Source organism: Eubalaena glacialis, chromosome 1 (assembly GCF_028564815.1).
Source record: "Eubalaena glacialis isolate mEubGla1 chromosome 1, mEubGla1.1.hap2.+ XY, whole genome shotgun sequence".
NCBI lineage: Eukaryota > Metazoa > Chordata > Mammalia > Artiodactyla > Balaenidae > Eubalaena > Eubalaena glacialis.
Window position 1 is genome coordinate 154198982 of NC_083716.1, and position 21435 is coordinate 154220416.

Genomic DNA, 21435 nt, shown 5'->3' on the forward strand with positions numbered 1-21435 from the left:
TTTGATAAGCAAAAAACAGATCCAGCCTCATTCTTTAGGAAGCCGTGAGAATGATCAATACAACTGATATTGTCTCAAAAGTAGATATAATATTACAAACTCAAATAAGTGTTATGAAAGAAAGTTGTACGGTTGTATTACAGAAGTAACAGGGGGACCTGACGGGGACCTGATGGAGTGTGGAAGACCAGTAAAGCCTTAACTGAGAAGCACGAAGTTAACTAACTTTAGAAGCTGGGGTACAGCAGTGGTGACTAGAAAGGAAATGGAGCATCTCGGGATCTGAAAGGACATTGCTAGAGTGTGGAGAGAAAGGCGAGCAGCATGATGCAAGGGTGAAGAGGAAGGCAGGGACTAGACCCTGCAGCGTGTGCTAGCCTGTTAAGGATTTGAGTTTTCTTCTAAGAGAAACAGGAAGCCACTGAAGGGTATTAAGCAGAGAGGATGGTTGGATGAAATTATAATTACCTGCATTTTCATATGACAAGTCTGGCTACAGTATGATAGGGAATGCAGGAAGAGAAAAGTAGATTCTGGGAAACCAGTTAGGAGTCTCTTGCCATTGATTAGGCAAAAGATAAAAGTTAAAGAATTGGTGATGGAGACTATAAGAAGTGGCTGGATTTGAGACATACTTAAAAAATAAGATTGCTAGATTTGGAGAAAGATTGGGTGAGCCAAGGAGGGAAAGGCTAAGACCCTCCCTTAGGTTCAGGCTTTTTGAATTTGATGGATGGTAAGGGACATTCACCACACCAGGAAGCACGGGAATTCTAAAAAGATTTGAAAATATGAATGAATACATTGGATCAAATAACATAAAGCTGGGGAGCATTACACTTTGTAGACTATTAAACTAAGTGCTAACTCTCTGAATACTGTGATCTCAAGCTTTTCTCTTTTGCCTCTTCAACTTCTGTTAATTTTAACAAGAGCAATGGTCTGATTCCAAGACCTGTACTTCCTTCAAATGTAGGTTTGGAATGTGGAATAGTGGATTAAGATTTTATATCTTGAAATTTTGCTTAAGTCTTTTCTTAGAAGAATTACGGACATTGATTAGGATCAATTTCCCTCTAGTCTGTTCATGTTGTCATGGATGTTTTCCAAAGGATACTTATTGGTGGTGATTGTGATGGTGTCATTTAACTTGCGCCGTTAAGTCACTATGGAGTATGAAGGAATTGCCAGCTTGCACAAAATATTTGTTCATCATTTTGGATCATCAAAATGACTTCAGTTCTATCAAAAGTCACCTTTTGTTTTAAGTGCAAGAAAAGATAAAGGGGACAAAACATGTGCGTCCAAGATGAACCTTTTTTGAACAACTTGACTGATCTGACCAGGGACTGACTTCTTTTTCAGCACTGTGGCAGTAGAAAGTAAGGTAATAGCAACTTTCTAAATCCAGATCTACTTGAACATTGTCAAATGTTTAAGACACAATTTATTTAAGTTTTTCAAGAACACTGTCCCACTTGAAGATCCTGAGTGTAATCTAGTAAACATGGATGGATGTACATTTAATATCATGCTAATTTTATCTTGATATTTCAGCAAATATCTGAATTATCTGGCTATCTTTGCATGAATTTTCATTTGCATATGAATGTTTCCATCAGAAATGTAATCAAATGCAAATTCAATTGGATTTGCATTAATAGCCTTTTGGCTTAAAAGGGAGGAAAATTCTGATTTTTCTGGATAGGCAAACTAAACTGCATCTAGATACACTATTGGTATTTGGAGAAGCAATTCACTCGCTAGATCAGATCTGGCCATACTAGATTTCTATGTCAAGTGTGATAGGGACAAAAGATATCAAATCATGTGCTCTCATTAAGGATCATCTTTGTGGCCTGAGCATCGAATATATTGCCTAGAAATTAGTAGGCACTCAAGAATCATTTATGGAATGAATGTGGAATAAATTATGTCCTTAACACTGATCTTGGTGCAGAAGTCTTCTAGTAAAAGGAAGCATAAGACAAGACACCTACAGTTGAGCTAGGAACTCAGACCTACTATTCAAGTAATTGTAGAACAATTACATGACAAACTGTGTATTCGTGATCATAAATACTTGCAAGAGTTTGATAGGGCTCAGATGAGTATTCAAAAAGGGTTTCACGAAGAAACCCAATCATTTAAATCTATTAGCTCTATCAAGATTTTTTTTTTCATGTGGTATAGATATGCTATTAGTTATATATCTCAATATCTATAGTCACTTAAGTGGGCTAGAATCTAGCCTTCTATGAACTAGGTATGACCATCATGGATATAATGTGTTTTTCCCTGGTGTTGCTATGGATACTAGTAATATATGGTTTTTTCTGCCCAGTACCATGACATTTTCCTTTGCCTGGGATGGCTCCCTACTGTCCCTATTGCCAAACCTTATGGTACCCAAGGCAGCTGCCATGTTGTTGCATGATGCTGCTCCCCTAGTTACAGTGGATTAATCTGCACCTGAAGTGAAGCAATCTTAGCCCTCCATCCTCCAGGTCAAACCGTTGACTGGTCCAGTGGTAGCCAATTAATCAAACTGAGTTCAGTCAATCCCTTTCCCATGATTTTAGAACATGGTTCCAAAGAGATCACCAAGGCAGATTTATTTTTTCCAAGCGACTGCAGCTATAAGATGTAGAATGAAAGAGTTGATAAATCCCATGTAGAATAAGAAGATTTATGAAGACAGAAGATGAGCAGATATACAGAGAAAAGCAGAGACAAAATGGCAAGTCCTGACAGTACTTTTCTAGCTACACTTGTTCCTGAGGCCAAGCAGCACCTGCGTCCTTCCAGAGAGCAGAAAAATTCCCTTTCCTACTTTAGGCTATGTTGTGTCTCAATCTCCTAGACTCCAAATCGCCCTAACTGTTACAATTCTAGAACAAATGATGGAATTAAATTTTTGTTACTCTCAAAATTGTTGGGAAGGATAATGTTTTGATTCTATTTGGAAGTCTGCATTTTTGGTTTTTACAAAGATTTTGTAATACTGTATAGTGGACTCAGAGATGAGGTAGAAAATTTGCTAGAAAGTTATAAAATTCCTCACTGCATTTTTCTAGTGTAAAATAAACCTTATTTTCTTTTTTTTTTTCCTGTCCTTCTCTTCACTCCTTGGTATCCTTGGAAGAATTGCCAAAACACACTGACAAAGTATATTTGCATGGTACTTATGATCAAACCATAGCAAAAATTCACAAGAAACCTCAAGTAATTTCTTCCCATACCTTCTCCAGAGATTTTGCATTTAGTCCTAAAATTTACCCTAGTGTCTTGCAAATATCTCAACCTTCCCTAAGGTCAGGTAAACTTTCCTCTATCCAAAAACAGAACTTCATTAATTAAAAATGTTTCCTCATAGCCAAGTGTATTTTAATATTGTTAGGGTAAATTTCTAGGTCCCTTAAGTCAGAACAGCCTCAAATTTCTTGTAAATATGTTGGTCACACTTACTAATGTTGCTAATTAATAATACTTTCATATATACCCTTATGTCTATCTTAGATATTGATATTTTTGGATAATGATGAATATCAATATGGACTGACTTTTCAAGTTATTGCCCAAAAACAAGCAATGTTAACATCTTTAAAGAAAACCTCTAAATAAAAGAGTTATATTGGTCTTCAAATCAGTCAACTCCTGTTCTCCCCATAATTGACTTGTTTTAGGTATTTCTCAAAGATTCTTCATACTTTTACAAGTAGTTATATTATGATGAGACCTTGATACTTATTGCTTCTCCTTTTCTGTTTCCTTCTCTTTACTTTTATTCCCTCACCATTTATTTTCTTTATTCGTTACAAGCATGTGTTCATGTAGGAAGACAGGTGCTCTATTAACACTGGTCTATTACCCAGCATGTTTTTAACATTCACTTAAAAATTAAAGAAATACATTTGAATATTATGCTAAGCCATTTTAATAAACATCAACATGCATAAATAATTCTTTTGGAAAAGAAAATATCTTGGAGGGTCTAGAAGAGCTGAAGTAAGTATATGTAAAAAACTGAGTAGAATCATTCATCCATCCCTTTGTTTAATAACTGTTCATTGAGTGCCTACTAGTACCAGAGAGTGTACTTGGGGATGAGGACACAAAGATATTGACTGAGAATTGTTTTCCTACTTCTATGATTCTCATATTTAGAGACAAGTACATAAAATGGTTGTTATTCTGCAATATACAGACATATAAATACATGTATATCAGGGGAATATAAATACATATATACACAGAGAGTCACACACAGAGACACACACACTTCCTCAGTCTAACATCGAAATTATGCATTTATCATATCATCTGCTTTACTCACTTCAAATGTCAAGGCAAAGGGACCTGAAATCTAGGTAACTGTATTCATCATCTTTTTGAAAAATAGTCTCTTTCTCAACAACATTTTAGATGGTAAGAAAACACAGAAAATTATTTTTAATTTAGTCATTTGTATTAAATTTTTTAGTTTAAAGAAAGCCCATATTCAGCATTTGTTGAGGTATATAAATCCTCATGGCTACTTTGTTTTAAGTTGACTAATTAATGTAATATAGGCATTTTATCATTAAAAATGCACGTGTGCCTTTCTGTAGAAGGCTTCTGAAATACATACTGGCACCAAATATCTAAAAACAACCGTGAGGGAAGATGATCTTTTTCTCATTACACAGCTACATGGGCAGCCCAGCAGAGCCTCCAACTGCTACAGAGGTGTGTGTAAAGCCAGGTCAAAAGTGACTACGTTTTCTTCTCTTCCTGGGAATTAGTACAGCTTCTGGGCCAGTCTCTCCATGCCTGCTCTGACATGGCTTTCTCCTGGGAGCACATATTCAGATGCCAGTGAGAGTTCCCAATGTGTAAGAGCTTCAGGAGAAAAAGTTCCAAAGGGATGGGAATCTGTAGTACTCTGCAGGATCAAATATCTCCCTAAACAGCAGGAAGCAGCCCAGTCAGGGACAGAGTCTAATTTTAAAGTGAGATTTTTTATTAGGGGATTCTGAATATCAGATTTAGAGACTACTAACCCTTAGACAGTTTCGATTGCTATGTATTGGTACAAAGACCACGCCTTTAAAACAAAAATTCCCGTTAGGTAATATGTTTATCTTTCATATACCTGTGAAACCTAAAATTTTGGAATTGGTATATTACCAAAAAGACTCAGACTACTTTATTATATTTTAGAGAGGTTTATGAAGTATGGTATTTTTGTCCAGTAATTCAGTGCTCTTTCATATGCTTTCTGTAGACATACGACACCTAAGGATGCTCTAGGACGGTAGTTTTCAAAATGTGGTCCGCAGGCCAGCAGCATCGGTATTACCTGGGAACTTGTTCAAAATGCAAATTCTTGGGGTCCACCCTAAATGGACGGAATCAGCAATCTGTGTTTTAACAAGCCCTTTAGGGGATTCTGATACACGCCCAGTTAAAGAATCACTACTCTGGGAATACAATTCTCTGTCTCCCCTGGCTAAATAAGGCAATCAGTAACGTGGTTATGGGAAACAGCACAGAATTACTTCCATGTCAGGGAGCCTTTCTGATGATTTCAACCTGAGTTCATACCCTCCTTCTACAGAACATCATCTGCATATCTCAATTGTTGAATTTATCACATCACATTATAATCTTTCGTTTACATGCCCATGAGCTGATAGAGGCACGGAGGGTCTTATTCACCTTTGTATCCCAGTGCCTAGGGCAGTGTCAGGCACACAGCTAATGCTCACTAATTGAATGATTAAACCAGGTTTAAAATTATTAGACTACTCATTTTGACTCAGCTACTTACGTTTTTTAATCTCAATATCTTCTTCTGTAAAATGAGCTAGTATATGCTTTCTAGGGAATCTTCGAAGTTTCAGAATTGCATCATTTCAATTAATTCTTTGCCCTAATCAATTTGCTTTTTTATTCACTGGCTAGGCCTAGAGAGTTTTATCTGTATTCTTTTCAATTAAAAACTCAAAGCAACACAGTTTTCTGATGGAGGACCCATATACACAGATTAAGAAAAAATATTTCGGAGGTGCCTGGAAACCACAGACAATATCACAAGGAAAACAGTGCTTATTAAATGTTTGCTGAATGAATGAAGGAGACACTCAAGAAGCTTGGGATATCAGTTATTTCTTGTGGGAACTCTTGCTGTGAAGTGGAGATAGCTGTTCCTAACTGCAAACAAAGCTCATAAAACTGCAGCATTCATTTGCCAGGAAGTAACAGGCTGTTCTCGGTGTACACTGATTATAGTCTGAAAATGACCCTCCTGTCTAACCTGCCAAGTGCTACTTCTGTCTTTCTCTCCTCAGACCGTATCTCTTTCTATACGTTCTTTTTAGAAACTCATTGTATGAAATTAACTAAAAAAATTTAAAATGATGATATGCATGACAGATCTGACTGGAGGACAAAACTCTTCCAACATATAAAAATGTGACTGATATTATACACAAGGAGAAAATGACATGCTTTATAATAGCAGGACTCTCTCCTTGTTAAGTATTTAGGTACAAACTGAATTATCTGATAAGCTGATCTTGCACAATTGATTAACACTATACATCCAACTCAACTCTTGCTGAGAAATACCTCATGATAAAACTTGTGTGGCTTCTGTTACCCATAGAAGAAAGCTAGCTGTATTAAAAATTTTAACTTAAACTCCATATAAGAGCAATAAGAGGAATTGGAAGTTATAAACCAAGAAGACAACAAAGGTACAAAAACGTTCTTACTCTTTTCTCCACTTTCTTCTATGCTAATGATATGACACACAAAATTCATGCTTAAAGAGGCTTAACCGACCTTATCACTCCCGTTACCAATTTGGGGGAGTTATACCTTGTATCACGGTGTTTCTGGCTCAAACAAGATTTTCAATCTAGGTCTAGATCTTTACCTGGGATTCAGTTGCTTCCGAGATATTGCCAAAGGATCCTGTACACTTGAACAGAATTGGTGTTTATATGTGGTACTTCAGGCGGGGAATCCCTGATCCCACCCCTTCCCATCGCGCTCATACTCAGAGATTATCTTAACACCTTTTGTGAGGTAGAAGCAGGACTGCCTACACAATTTGCCAGGCTCAGTGCAAAATGGCGGCAGTAGAGCATCAAACCAAGGGCAAGGCCCTTCCAGTGCAGGCCCCTGTGTGACTGCAGGTCGCACACCCAGGATCCTGGCCTTGGGTCTAGGATCATGAGGCAGGAGCCCCGAGAACCTCCCCCTCTCATGGCAACTCGCACAGCCCATGCTTTTTGTTTCCTTTGTTCACGCTTCCCAGTAAAATCTCATTAGAAGAAAGGGTAGGGTGGGTGGAGTCCAAAATTTCTAGTCTAATGTCCTCACTTAACAGACGATACAACTAAGGTACAGTGAAGCTAATGATTCATAGAACATTACACAAATAATTTCTGGTAGGGCTGGATGGGGAATTCATGCATCCTGACTTTTAAACCGTTACTCTTTACACTATATCATAATGAGTCCATATGAGAGAAAGACAGAGAGAGAGACAACCCCACCTTTTTAGTTTTTCTTCTTGCCTAACTGATTGGATATAATTTGAATAGGTCCTAGATGCTGCAATGATTGCTCTGACTTGTAAGTAGCTCTAAACAACAACATTATAACACTGTAAAATTAATAGGGAGAAAGGCAATGTAAATGCCAACTTCAATGTAAATAAAATATCATATTTTAAACTTTTTTTTCTCTATTTTTCTTTTCACATCCTTGCTCTTCTGAATGCTATGCACTTGTTTTATTTTTTGACTGAGTGACCTGCACCTAAGTCTACTGGGGTAAAATGGAAAACATCACAGAAGTTCTTCAAATGCTCCACTTACGATGCCTATTTAAAATTTCCATTTAATATTTAGGGATTGTATTTTTCTCATTTTGATATTTCCTAATTTTAATCATGTTGCAAAAGGCACTCAATTCAAAAATAACTTTATTAAACATCTTGCAAAGGAAGAATTTATACTAACTACTATGGTTTTAGTAAATAAAAAAAATGTCTTAAGCTTAATTTAGGACTAGAGACCAAGAAACACTTTATTCATGGTTCATTTTGCTTTCCCATTTCACATATTACTTGTTTATCCCCCCACATGCTTAGTGATGTCCTCCTACATGAGTTCCACTTCTTCAGATTAAATGAAACTGTGTCATCTCTTGATAATATTCCATCCCTCACAGACCCTTCCAGCAGAGCCATTCCCACCTTCATCTGTCTTAACACGCAGAGCGACACACAGGTGGGTCAACAAACTCCTTCATTCACACCCCCATTTCAAACCAGAATGCCTATTTTATTAATTTGTTCATCATTTCTTTGTTTATTCGTTTATGCTTTGTTTCAACAAGCAACTTGTTTATCAACCATCGAGGCTGTATAAACACTGCACCTACCGAGGGGAAACATGGGGAAGAGCAAACTTAACCTTGACCCTCAAAAAGCCTCCAATCTGTAATTTTTTGAAGTCTATATCATCCATTTTCACCATCATGTCTTAGGACACAACCTATACAGATCAAGTAAAATGACACTTATCCCATGAATATGTTTACCCCAGGCTGTCATTATTGTCATTCTGGGAAATTTCATTACTCATAAGATAGTCCGTGCAGAATCCTGGCTGCGTGGTGCTCTAATTTTCTCTAGTCCAACAACAGGGATGGCCAGCCACCCCTTGGTATGGCTAACCCTGGGACAATGCCATCTCTCTGAGCGAAACTTGGAACTTTCACTCTCTGATTTCAGAGAGTCGCCCCTGAAAGGCGACAGGCGACAGTCGCCTGTCGCCCCACCGCATCATTCAGTTCCTCATCCCCTGAAACAGGTACTTCATTGTGATAATCAGGCCCTGACAAGTCCCTCAGGCCATTTCACCCATTCTGATTTTGCTTGCCTCAGTTCACCTTGAAGCTGGAAAGCACTTCCATCCCCGCCCCTTGTTCTTGTGTCATTCTGGCCTTGCGAAACTAAAATCCAGCCCAATTTCTCTGTTCCTAGAATATAAAAAATGTTTAAAGAAACGTAAATAATTGTATAGCCTTGTTTCTGTTTATGTTATCAAACTAGGATACTCTTTCATGATGATAATTGAGTCTCCATACATTGTCCACAGCAATTACTCTAAATTTCCATTCCTGAAGATTCCAACCCTATTCCCATTCCCATACTGTCAATTGATGATATCTTTTCCTACTTACTTCAAAGAGTGCAACTTAAATGATGTGAATTCCATCAACTACCTAAAATTCAACCGAAATTTCTCTACAACAATTCTCCCTTCTTCTTTTGATCTTATTGCTAGAAAAGATGTGTCTCTGCCCACAGCCAAGGCTACCATCCAAAGCTATTCCCTCACAACTCTTCTGATAACCTACTCCATCTTTCGCCTCCTCTCCTTTTACATTTTCGGCCATTTTTGCTGTCTCTCTTTTTGCACAGAGGCATGTTCAACAAGCCTTTGTCCTGGAGAAAACCTTCTCTGAAATGTGCAGTCTCTTAAGTCACCTCCCTATTTTCATGTCTCTAATGTTTGACACTACTCTCTGTCAGAAACCCTCTGCAATACTGAAAACTTCTCACTTGAACCTACATAGCTTTCTGTATTTCAAATAAAACATCTTAATCCATGTATTATTATAATCATTACTGATAATAATAACTAGCAACAATTGAACATGTATTATGCCTAAAATTGTGCTAAACGTTATACACACATTTCTTATTCATCTTCCATTGTTTTATTTACCCAATTGAATGTAAGTCATTAATGACAGTGAGTGTTCACTGTATCTTTCATGATGCCTAAAAAAATGCCTTGTACTTAGTAGGGTCTCCCAAATTGACTATGGATCTGGATAGCTAATGAAGCTATAATTACTTATTTGTAACTTTTGCCTTCATGTCATTGTGATTTTTGTCTTTCCTAATGGCATCATAAGACTTTGAATTCCTTAAGTATAGGACTATATCTTCTATTTCCTTTGTTTCTTGAACCTCAGTTCCAATTCTGCACACAACAAATACTATGAAAAGAACGAATGGAAATATTTTAGTGGTTGTTAACAAGTGACAAATATTATTTGTTTATTTGATTGTTATACAGGACAGAAGGAAAAAAAGATATGATTTCTGATGCTAGTCAGTGATCAAGTGAAGGAAAAATCTTTGACAGCTTTCAACATCCTTATACACAAACATTATAAATACTACTAAATCCTCTTCTACATTTAAAAAAAAGGTGCTAGATAAAGATGAAGAGAGATAGAAAACTAAGCTATTCCTTCTTAATCTTTCTATTTTAACTTCAAATGCAATCTCAGAGCAGTGAAAAGAAATGTGTCCTACAACTTGTCTGGGTAGTTTTCCAAGATGTCAAAGGAATTTAATTGGCCAAGCTTCTCAGAATCGACTGGTTAGTCCTTCCATTACAAATTTGTTAAATATTGTATTTTGGTATTCTAGAGAAGTTAATGAGGAGCCAGTACAAAGGGAGGAAATAGTTCAGAATGCATTTATTTCTTAATGAATAGAAATGGGTAAGCTTACTTGCAGATGCAAACAAACCAGAAAAATAACCAAGAGAGGGTGAGAATCTAGTATATGTTAGGCATTGTACTTGGTCCTTTAAAAATGATATACCATTTAATCGCTACAGTCAGACTCTGTAAACAGGGAATCATTATTTCCACTTTACCGATGTAGAATGAAGGCTTATTCTATACTCAAGTTCATGTAACTAGTAACTGGTAGAGACAAAATTCCAATGTAGTTTATCTGACTCTAGAATCTAGAGCATCCCAAAACAACTTTTGCCTTTTTATCTGTAAAAGCGTTTATATATTATTCCTAAAATATTGGAAGCATGTTTAATGACTATTAGTTACAGTCAGTACAGTTAGTTCTTGGACAATAATTTTCTTGTGTTATATAAGATTAAGAACTGAGACCTCAACTGGCCTTACCCAGTTCTTAGATGTAAGGTGTTTTCCTCTTCCCAGCAAAGGAAGCAAAGATGCAGGTGGTTATTAATAGCCCTTTAAAACAAGAGTGCTAGATTGAGTAAAGGTAACTCTCACACAGTCAAAGAGGAAAACATCAGGGGCTTATTTAGGTCTTGATATGCACGTGGAAACACATTAATGCTAATGATCACCGTGCACCTAAGATAGATCCTTGTTACTACTAGCATGTAGGCAAACTCATGTTTATAATGCTCCCAAGTTTTTCCATTTCTCTAATCTTCTTAGAAAATACCTTTTAAAACACACTCTTAAAAATTCTACATAATAATTTCATTCTGATTTTGAACCTGATTAATATCTGGAAGATGTAAAGTTCTTTGTGAAAAGGTGTTCTTTACGTGTTAAAGCATACATTTAAAAAATTTTAAAACATTAAAACCAATGTAGAAACATTAAATGCAATGTAGAAAGTTATTACTATAAATCAGGGTTTTCAATGCTTTATATGCTGTAGATCAATTTTGCTATGCTGCTAATCTAACTTTGCTGTAAAAAAGTAATGATAGTCTGTTTTTCTTTCCCTTTAACAAGTAGATTTCAGAGACTTAAATCCTGGTTTCACTCTCTGAAGATACTTGACTTAATCCCCTTCACAGTGAACGTTTTCACCTATTGTGACTTCCTTTCTCAGAGTCCATTTCTTCTCCACCTAATATTCGTTCATTCATTCATTTGCTCATTCATTCATTCATTTTACCAGTCATAATGCATACCATGTGTGTTCACTGCTGTACTGGGCACTTTGAGGCAAACAGGGACTAGCCCTTTTATTAAAGCAAATATTTGGGGGGCACATACTAAGGTCATACTAACTTACCCCCATTTCATAGCTCAAGAAACTGCTTGTCTCCATGAAATTAAGTAGGTGAAATATGTGCAAACAACATAAAGAGGAACAATTCAACATGCTAAAATTAGTGGTGTGCACCTGAGGGCTGTGGGATTTCAGACAAGGAAGAGATATATGTGGTTTGGGGGTGTTCAAGGATGACCACATTAAGGAAATGGGAGGTGAGCTAGCCTTGACGAACAGAAAGGTGGGTAGAATTTGGATAATTGGAGGAAAGGGAGTGAGAGATTAGGGTCTCAAGGGATAGCATGGGCAGAGATTCAGAGGTTGGTATAAATGTGATTCTTTTTTGATATTACCAAGGGATTTGGCCTGACAAGAATGCAACACTGTTGGTATGAAATGGACGGCACTCAATACCTGTCTGAAGAATGTGGATTTTGTCTTATAGGTACTGAGGGACAACTAAAGATGCTAAGAAGGGAATTTGGACCATGAGAAAAGGGTTATAGGAAGAATGTGGACAGACTAAATAGAGGAGGACATGAAGGCTAGAGACCAGTCAAATGTAACTGAGTCTTTCTCATTTGGGGGACTGGAATCATGGGAGACGAAAATATCTGATTGATTATTTCAGGTCAGCTGTCAAAAGTATGTCAACCCAGAAATGTGATAGGAAAGTTCAAGTGCTGTTTGTCTCTCATTTCTTCAAAAACTCTTTCTGACTCAGGGCCATTCTAGGGTCTGTGGTGAGAAAGTGACCAAAATCCCATATCATTCCTGCCCTCAAGTAGCTTACAATCTAGTGGAGAGAAACATACCTGCAGGTGGCTAATTATAATATGAGAGAGAATGACCCTCAAAAGAATGAGTGGTTAATCTTGAGTGGGAGACTGTCAGATGGCTTCCTGGTAGAGATGGCCTTTAGGAAGGTGTATGATGCTGACAGGCTAAGAAAGAATGAGTGGTTTCTACACATTTTAACTCAGCAGAATATACTAGGAAGGAGATACTTTTAGACTCTAAAAGACTACTCTATCCATTGATATGAACTTGGTTAAATCCTACTATGTAATAGATTTGTAGACTTGAGTAGGAAATTTAGAGGTCTTTTCCTTACTTTCAGTTAGGAATGAAATTTGTGTGTTGAATATTCAGAAATAGTAGAGACATTTTCTTTGTCTTCCCCTGACAACTTATTCCAGTTAATAACAACACTTTTTATCAGAAAATATGCTTAACCTGTTTAAAATTTATCTATTCCAATGTGTTTGTTCTGCTTTGATTCAAAAAGAAAAATGGGGGCTTCCCTGGTGGCGCAGTGGTTGAGAATCTGCCTGCCAATGCAGGGGACACGGGTTCAAGCCCTGGTCTGGGAAGATCCCACATGCCGCGGAGCAACTAGGCCCGTGAGCCACAATTGCTGAGCCTGCGCGTCTGGAGCCTGTGCTCCGCAACAAGAGAGGCCCTGATAGTGATAGGCCCGCGCACCGCAATGAAGAGTGGCCCCGGCTCGCCGCAACTAGAGAAAGCCCTCGCACAGAAACGAAGACCCAACACAGCTATAAATAAATAAATAAATAAATAAATAAATAAAATTTTTAAAAAAATGTATCTGATATTAAAGAATTCCATATTCATTCACTAATAAAAACATATTTGTTGGGCTTCCCTGGTGGCGCAGTGGTTAAGAATCCGCCTGCCAATGCAGGGGACGCCGGTTCGAGCCCTGGGCCGGGAAGATCCCACATGCCATGGAGCGACTGGGCCCGTGCGCCACAACTACGGAGCCTGCGCTCTAGAGCCCACGAGCCACAACTACTGAGCCCGTGTGCCACAACTGCTGAGCCTGTGCACCTGGAGCCTGTGCTCTGCAACAAGAGAAGCCACCTCAACGAGAAGCCCGTCGACACAACTAGAGAAAGCCCATGTGCAGCAACGAAGACCCAATGCAGCCAAAAATAAATACATAAATAAAATAAATTAAAAAAAAAAACATATTTGTTGAGACCCTATTAATTTTAAGGCACTCTCATAGACAATGTGGTAGCCTAAAACCCATATGTGTTCTCAGAGTTTGCAATCTAATTTGGAAAAGACAATACATTAAGTTACAACACACTATAGCATCTACAGCAAGGTCAGCTGATTCATTCTATAAGAGTTCATTGGAGGAAGATATCACTATAGGTTGGGATGGCTGGAGAGGAAGGTCAGCCAATAGCTTGACCTTGATCAGTAGGACCTATGTGGGGAGAAAGAGATACTCCATTAATAAGCAACTTCAACCATTAAAGATGTCTTATTTCAATTCCACATGTTTTTAGCATCCAAAAAGATGCTAGGGATAAGAAGCAGTAAACTTATGGTTGGGAAGAAATATGTGTTATTCTCTAAAAGGCCAGAGTTCTAAGCTGAGGGTCACCAGTAAATTCCTAATTACCAAGTCCAATGTATTTGCTCAGCATTCTTTCAGTCGTAGTTATTTGAATCTTTTGATTCAATTGACCATTGTCTACTTTTGAAACTTTCTTTGTCTCCTGGATATTTAATTTTTTTCTGTCTCTTAATCTTTTTTCTTTTAATGAATTTGATTTTTCTCCTTACTCACCAGAAGCCCTGGCCTCAGCTTTCTACATGTTTCAGTATATTTATTGTAAATGCCTTAGTCCCATGATGTTAAATACCATCTGAATATATTTGCATGACTCTCAAATCTTTATCTCTAGCCCTGACTTCCTGGGTTTCAATTCCTCATTTCCAATGAACATTCATATACATATATATGTGTATATATATATATATATGTGTGTATATATATATATATATATATATATATATACACATTTATATAACTTTTATATGAAAATACTTGTCTAAAGACAAGCTCAAGGTCTTCTCAAAATTGGATCCTTTTCCTGTTTATCTAGAAATAGCAAGTATTTGCCATGTTCTAAACATGCAGATGTGTAATCCTGAAGCCATTTTGATTCCATCACCCAGAGAATCAATTGGTTAAGAAGTCATGTTACTAATTTCACCACTGTCGCCACCCGAGGACAGGCTTTTTGTCACTTCACACCTGAATAACTACAATGACTTCCAGTTGGTCTCTCAAAGTCTAGTTTTTCTTCACAGAAATCACGGTAGTATAACATGCCCCAAACTCTTCGGTTTGTTGCTTTACATTCTCCGTTTACATTTAACTTACATGTCCAGCTTCATTTCCCATGAATTGCCTCCTAGGACCCCCTGATTCAGCCAAATCCTTTTACTTGCTATCCTCTGAATAGATATTACAATTTCTTTCCTTGGCTTACACACTCCTGTTCTTCTAGAAGGACCTTCCTCACTCCTTCATGACTACTGAAAAGGAACTTAGTTCAAATTTCACCTCCTTCATGAAGCCTTTTCTGAATATTCACCCCATAGGATCTCTCATATTTCTGTAATTTGAAATAATTATAGTTCCTACTATTTGTTGCATATTTATCACACATTTTCACTTATTGCTTATTATTTTTTCTTGTGTGTTGGTCTCATCTTCCAAATTAAATAATAGCCATGTCTAAGATTTCCTGGCCCATCTTCCAGAACATGTGCACACAAAAGTGAATAAACAGAAGACACTCAATGAATACTTACTGATCTATTTATTGACTGAATACATATGAACTATAAGGAATAGTAAATAGTATGGGAAAAGGCAAATCTTAAGGCTATGTGAAGGAACATTCGAAATTGATTTTTAAATCTTCTGAATAGGAACCATTTTTATTAACCCCACTTTAGACCTTAAGTGTATAAAACAGCTAGTAAATTGTCACTTTGTGGAATAGTGACACTTTAAATGCCTATAAAGTTAATGAAATTAGAGTTTATTTATGCTTGAGGTTGAAATTTAACAATTGTCTTTAAAAGGAACATGAAGCCATTTTTGATCCTATGAGTTGGGACATTACAGAAAATATCTAATTTGTAGTATCTCTTTATTATTGTGTTTTTATAAGAAGTTATTTTATCTTGTTTCTATTTTACACAGTGATGGTACCCCTACAACATAGAATATTAAAACTAGAAATATTCTTAACAAGCAACTAGTGCAATCTATTCATTTTTCAGATGTGGAAACTGAATGCCAAGAAGGGCAATTGACTTGCCCAAGGTTGCAATCTAGTTATTGCCAGAGCTGTAGCTAAAAACCAGGATTATAGGTTCCTAATTCTATACCTTTTCCATAATCCCATATTGTACAGTTTCATTTTTGTACCTTAAATTGACATTATTCAAATGAAAGAAAATTTACAATAGTTTTTTATTATTTCTCTTATTTTATATCCAAGAATGTAAATTAGTGCGTGGTAAGTTATTAATAAGGGCATTCTAAATAGAAACACAGCATGAATAGTCTATTGTGATGTGTTTCAACATAAGGGAGATATGAATATGATCTTAATTATTTACATTTCTAAAACTTCATAAAACTGCGACTTGTTTTCGTTGGTGAGTTGAGTGGAAATAGTTATGTGATTTTTTTTTTTTTTTTGGCTTTTGCTTTAGAAGTTAACCTTATACTGGGCACTATGGTAATATTTTTGATGGTGGTATGAAGGATTGTTTGGAACACCAAAAATACTTAGCCTTATCCAGGAAAAGAGAGATAAACATAGTGAGTCAGTGTAAATTTGCACTAGTGACGTGAGAGGGTGTGAGAGGAGTATGCTGTTCAGTTTTTGGGAGAGAACATGGAAGGTCACAATTGTCCTGAAACTCCATTCTACAGCAGTAGCAGAATAAAACAAAGCACCACTTACTACCTTCCTACTGCAATTTTTTACCTTCATTAAAAAGAAGTGAAATTGTCTATTCTTTATGAAACTTTTGCCTGGAAAATATTATTTAGAGGAACTAGAAGGTACTGAGAAATAAAATGAAGATAGGATAAAAAGGAACTCAGATGATCAGTTTTTATGAGGCATGTTCACAGAATTTTGGTTTGTCTTTCTGAAGAAACATTTTACAATCTAAATTACACCATATCATTTGAATCTCAATGACTAATATCAAGTGGTGACTGGAAGAGGCATATTATATTATAATTTTCAAATTATACTTATGCAGTCTTTTAAAATAAAAATTACTACCAGAAATTTGCCCAACTCAGGCTTTGAAAAGATTTTTTAAAAAATCCAGTTCAGTTTTCTTAACTTTCACAGGCAAATTAGGGTTTAAGAATAAAAGATATATTTGCTGAATAAAATACCAAAACAGAGAATTCTGATTTGAAACAAAACAAGAGACCTGTAAAGTCTGACTTAATTGTTAAATCACAGACATACAAATGGATGGGTCAGCGTTTCTGTCCCTGACTCACTAAATCCACATGACGCAGGACAAACATGACCTTGGCGTGGTAAACTTACTTACCTGTACCATTGTTAACTGTGGTCTGGATCGTGGCTTCCGGCCCCATAGTGTCATAGTCTTCCTTCATTTCTTCTGTGGGGGAAGATTATCTTTAGCATTTGAAAATTGTAGAAAGGCTTACTATACTAAGCATGCCTACCACAGGAACAAGGAAGATTCTTTTAAAGGAAACAGAAAAGGCTTGTTGTAAACCTCTAAACAATAGCTTTGTTCAGGCAACTGAATGAATCCAATAGTGCTAGCTGCACAAGAACTTATTTACTTTAAGCATTACTGCAAGCTGTGAAAAACAGAGGTGCTTATTTGGGGCAAACGAAAGCCTTTTCTTCTAGTGGCAGTTCTAGTGACAAACAGGGGGGAAGATATTATTTTTTCAATAAGAGTCAAAAGCAACTAAGTATTTGTACTGACGAAGAGGCACGCTGGCTGCCATGCCTCTGGTAACACTGGATTATCAGAGAGAAGTCAGAATTTCTTATTTTATTTCCATGCTTTTTGTCCTTCCTTGGAGTAGCTATGATGGTGCTAATCTATGCAAGCGAAATTTTAAAGAACCTAATTCTACATACCAAAACTTGAAATGCCCAGTTTATAAAACAAGCATCCCAGAGGTACTGAAAACACCTGTTTCACTGTTTTATATAAACTTCTAAAACATATTTTCCTTATTCCTTTTCCTACCACTCCATAAATATCTTTCTTCCTTACCGTTAATTCCCCAGTAGGGAGTCATAGCCATTTTCTGAGGAAAAACATAGCTATAAGAACAGCTCAGGGGCTTCCCTGGTGGCGCAGTGGTTGAGAATCTGCCTGCCAATGTAGGGGACACGGGTTCGAGCCCTGGTCTGGGAAGATCCCACATGCCGCGGAGCAACTAGGCCCGTGAGCCACAACTACTGAGCCTGCGCATCTGGAGCCTGTGCTCCACAACAAGAGAGGCCGCGATAGTGAGAGGCCCGCGCACCGCGATGAAGAGTCGCCCCCGCTCGCCGCAACTAGAGAAAGCCCTCGCACAGAAACGAAGACCCAACACAGCCAAAAATAAATAAAAAAAAAAAAAAAAAAAAAAAGAACAGCTCAATGTTCTGATGAAGATGAAAATACGTAACACTGAAGTTGAAGATCTATAAATGATAAAAGGTCATCTTCTAAAATTGTAATATTTTAAAATGGGAAGAGTCTGTAAAGTAGGAGAACTCTCAAATTTTCTGCCTACCACATTGTAGAATATGTGAAGGCAGAGAAGGACAGCTGACAGTTAAAAATCCTGCAAGAAAGTAAATTAAACATGGACTTTTAAATTTTTTATTTTTACAATAACAATACTAATGAGAACCAAACATGATCCAGGATGAATATCTCTCTGTGATAATCATTTTGTTTAAAACAAGAGAAACTTTATAAATAGGACTCCGTGAATTCCCAAATTTATCCTGACCATTTTTGCTTATCACATTCTAGTTATAATTATTTGGTAGAAAAACAGATTCTAGCAAATGTTACAACAAAATTAAAATATATGTTTTTCAAGTAGTATCCTGCAGCATATCTGTTTATGGCATCAGAACTGAAAAATTATGAGCCTCTTAAGGTAAAGTACACAGATATAAATAGATGCTAATTTAATGCCACTGGGCATAATACTAGTCAGATAATTTGAATGGTATTTGTTTAAATTCTACGACCACTTTAAATTCATTCTTGGCCCTGGACTTCTCCCTTATTTAAGGAATATTTTCACAGGGACATTTTGCATAAAACATTTAGGAGTTCAATATACAGCAATACTGTATTGTCAATTATAATAATGGATTGGTTAAAAGGTTCCCTCATCTGATATTTTTATTAGTCTCTGCAAGGAATTAAATTAAGGTATTTCTGAGAAGTTCAGTACTAGATATAAATATAACTTTTGTGTCTTTCTTCCTCGCTCCTCTCATGTGATTTCTGGTAGCCAAGAGTCAGAAGAATCATAAGTTTTCCATCTGAGAGATCAAGTCACTGAGGGGAAAACAGTTAACAGCATTTTTTTTTTTTTTTTTGCATAATAGTGGTAATGTTCAAGATTTCTGCTGCACTTCCTTCCCCATTGTCATTTTCTTATGAAAACGTAAAAAGAAGTTACAGGAGGTGGTTGCTTCCCAAATTATTAAATGCTGCGTATTCACATGTGTAGTTGGCACTTAGTGTGTCCTGCATTCTGTAGTAATACTTTAGCTATAACCCTCTTTTACCAAAGATTGTGCAACTGAGATGGTGTCACTTTTACCCAGAATGTACTTTGCTTCAATTTACTGAGCATCAAGCTTTTTCTTTTTTGAACATCAAGCTCAGGTATGTATTTGAAGTACTATGCATATGCCTATTTAATTAAGTTTCACATGAATCCATATTCAGAAGGACATCATAACGTGGGTTAGGAGTATCCCCCCCTGAACTAAAGGCAATCCTGGCTGTCTTTCTGCCTCACGCCTAACCTTAAACATTTTTTCCCAAGACACCTCTGACTCAGCATACTGTGGCTAAAACCACATAGTATATTTGTTTTTAAAACACTTGTAAAAGTTTGCGTTTTCCAGTCACCCTTGGGATGAAGGTTTATAAAAATAAAGAGCACTTTCTTCCTCAAGATGAAGAATCCTTGAATAAGCAGAAAGAGGCCAAGATGCAGGTGATTTATTTAAGTCTGTGTCAATGATAATGATGTCATGGTTTCCAGCACACTGTGTCCACCCCATTGTGGGACGAAAGAATGTCAAGGACAATTCTAAACACAAAACTTTGATTGTGCTGGAACCGGAAAGGCACAGTAAGAACTCCACTGCACTCTTCAGTGGAAAACCTGCATCCTGCAGACAAACTACAGAAAGCATGGGAGAGAGAGCGAAAGAGAGGGGGCTTATCTCAGAGTAAAGCTATGTGCTGAGGTATGATGGTAGACTGCCAGGCACCAGGGATAAAACACTACTAAATAAAACAGCACCAGAATTAGAATTATTGTCTATATTGTATGTTTTGAACAATAAATAAGAAAAATATTTTATCAGAAGAAAAATGTGTTATCTAAGAGTCAGGATAAACAATGAGTAGCTTTTTAAGACCAATTTCTTTTCATTAGACATCAAGGCACCACATCAGAGCACTTTTGGAACAATAAAAAAAAAAAGAACAATAAATCATTACTAATCATTAGAACCAGACAGGTAATAGCTGGGTAACTTTCTTGGTCCAAATAGCCAAATGAGATTAGGGATTTACATTTTATTTAATTATTGTGACTCCAGAATGCTAGTTTATTTACCATAAAGGTAAGAGCAAAGAACAGCCTGTTCATTTGTATCACAGGCACCATTAACTACAGGTGATAACAGGGTCTGTAATGCATTCATATGGATTATTGTATATTAAAACATTTAGAATTATGATCCATGACCAACACAAAAAGCTGCCATGATCACAGACTACTACAGCTTGACATGGCTGTTTTGGCTGTTTTTCAACTCCTGATCTTAATTTTTTTTAATTAAACTTTTTTTTTTCAGAAGTTTGGAGCTGTACATTTGTTATATCGTTAATAATTATTCCTTTAAGGGTGGAAATTCTAGTAATTGATCCTTACCCTTGATTTCTAGATATTAAAATTTAAAGCATCAGAACATTCATTCTTATAGCCCTGCATATCTAGTTCATTAACAAATATGAATAGCTAACACCAGCTCATTTAAATAGTATGTCTTACATGAGTTCTCGCCACACTCTGTTTCTGTCACACTGCTCCCAAGAATCATTGGCTCTTATTATACATGTAAATGGCTATCATAAAAATAAAAATTTCATTTAAGATTGTTAATGACTTCTGCAGCAGTCAGACTTCCTTTAATGATCATCCTCTGCCCCTAATTAAACGTATTTATCTTTCAAGCATCTTTGGCTGAGTTCTCCCTCATAGTTGAAAATCTAAAACCTTAAGTCTTAATGGATATAACGATAAATGTTTATGTGTGGGATTGCTGAGATTCAAGAAACCTTCACCGAAAGCAAAATTGGAAACAGAAAGAGTACAAAACTTGGCACGGTATGTTAGGAAAACGAAAAACAAATACACTACACTCAAACTGCCATCGGTCTTCTTTTCTCTTTTTTTCACATTT

At 36.6% G+C, this 21435-nt stretch overlaps 1 protein-coding gene across 5 annotated transcripts in view; it reads right to left on the reverse strand.

The window, feature by feature from the left end:
- Positions 1-21435, reverse strand: part of ZEB2 (zinc finger E-box binding homeobox 2) — a 127954-nt gene that overhangs the window by 17311 nt on the left and 89208 nt on the right. For 3 of the 5 annotated variants that reach the window (XM_061183645.1, XM_061183650.1, XM_061183657.1), the window contains exon 4: positions 17285-17356. The exons of the other annotated variants lie outside the window; for them this stretch is intronic. In XM_061183645.1, coding sequence (XP_061039628.1) covers positions 17285-17356 — 72 coding nt within the window. The remainder of the gene's footprint in view (positions 1-17284; positions 17357-21435) is intronic. 5 annotated transcript variants of the gene reach the window in all.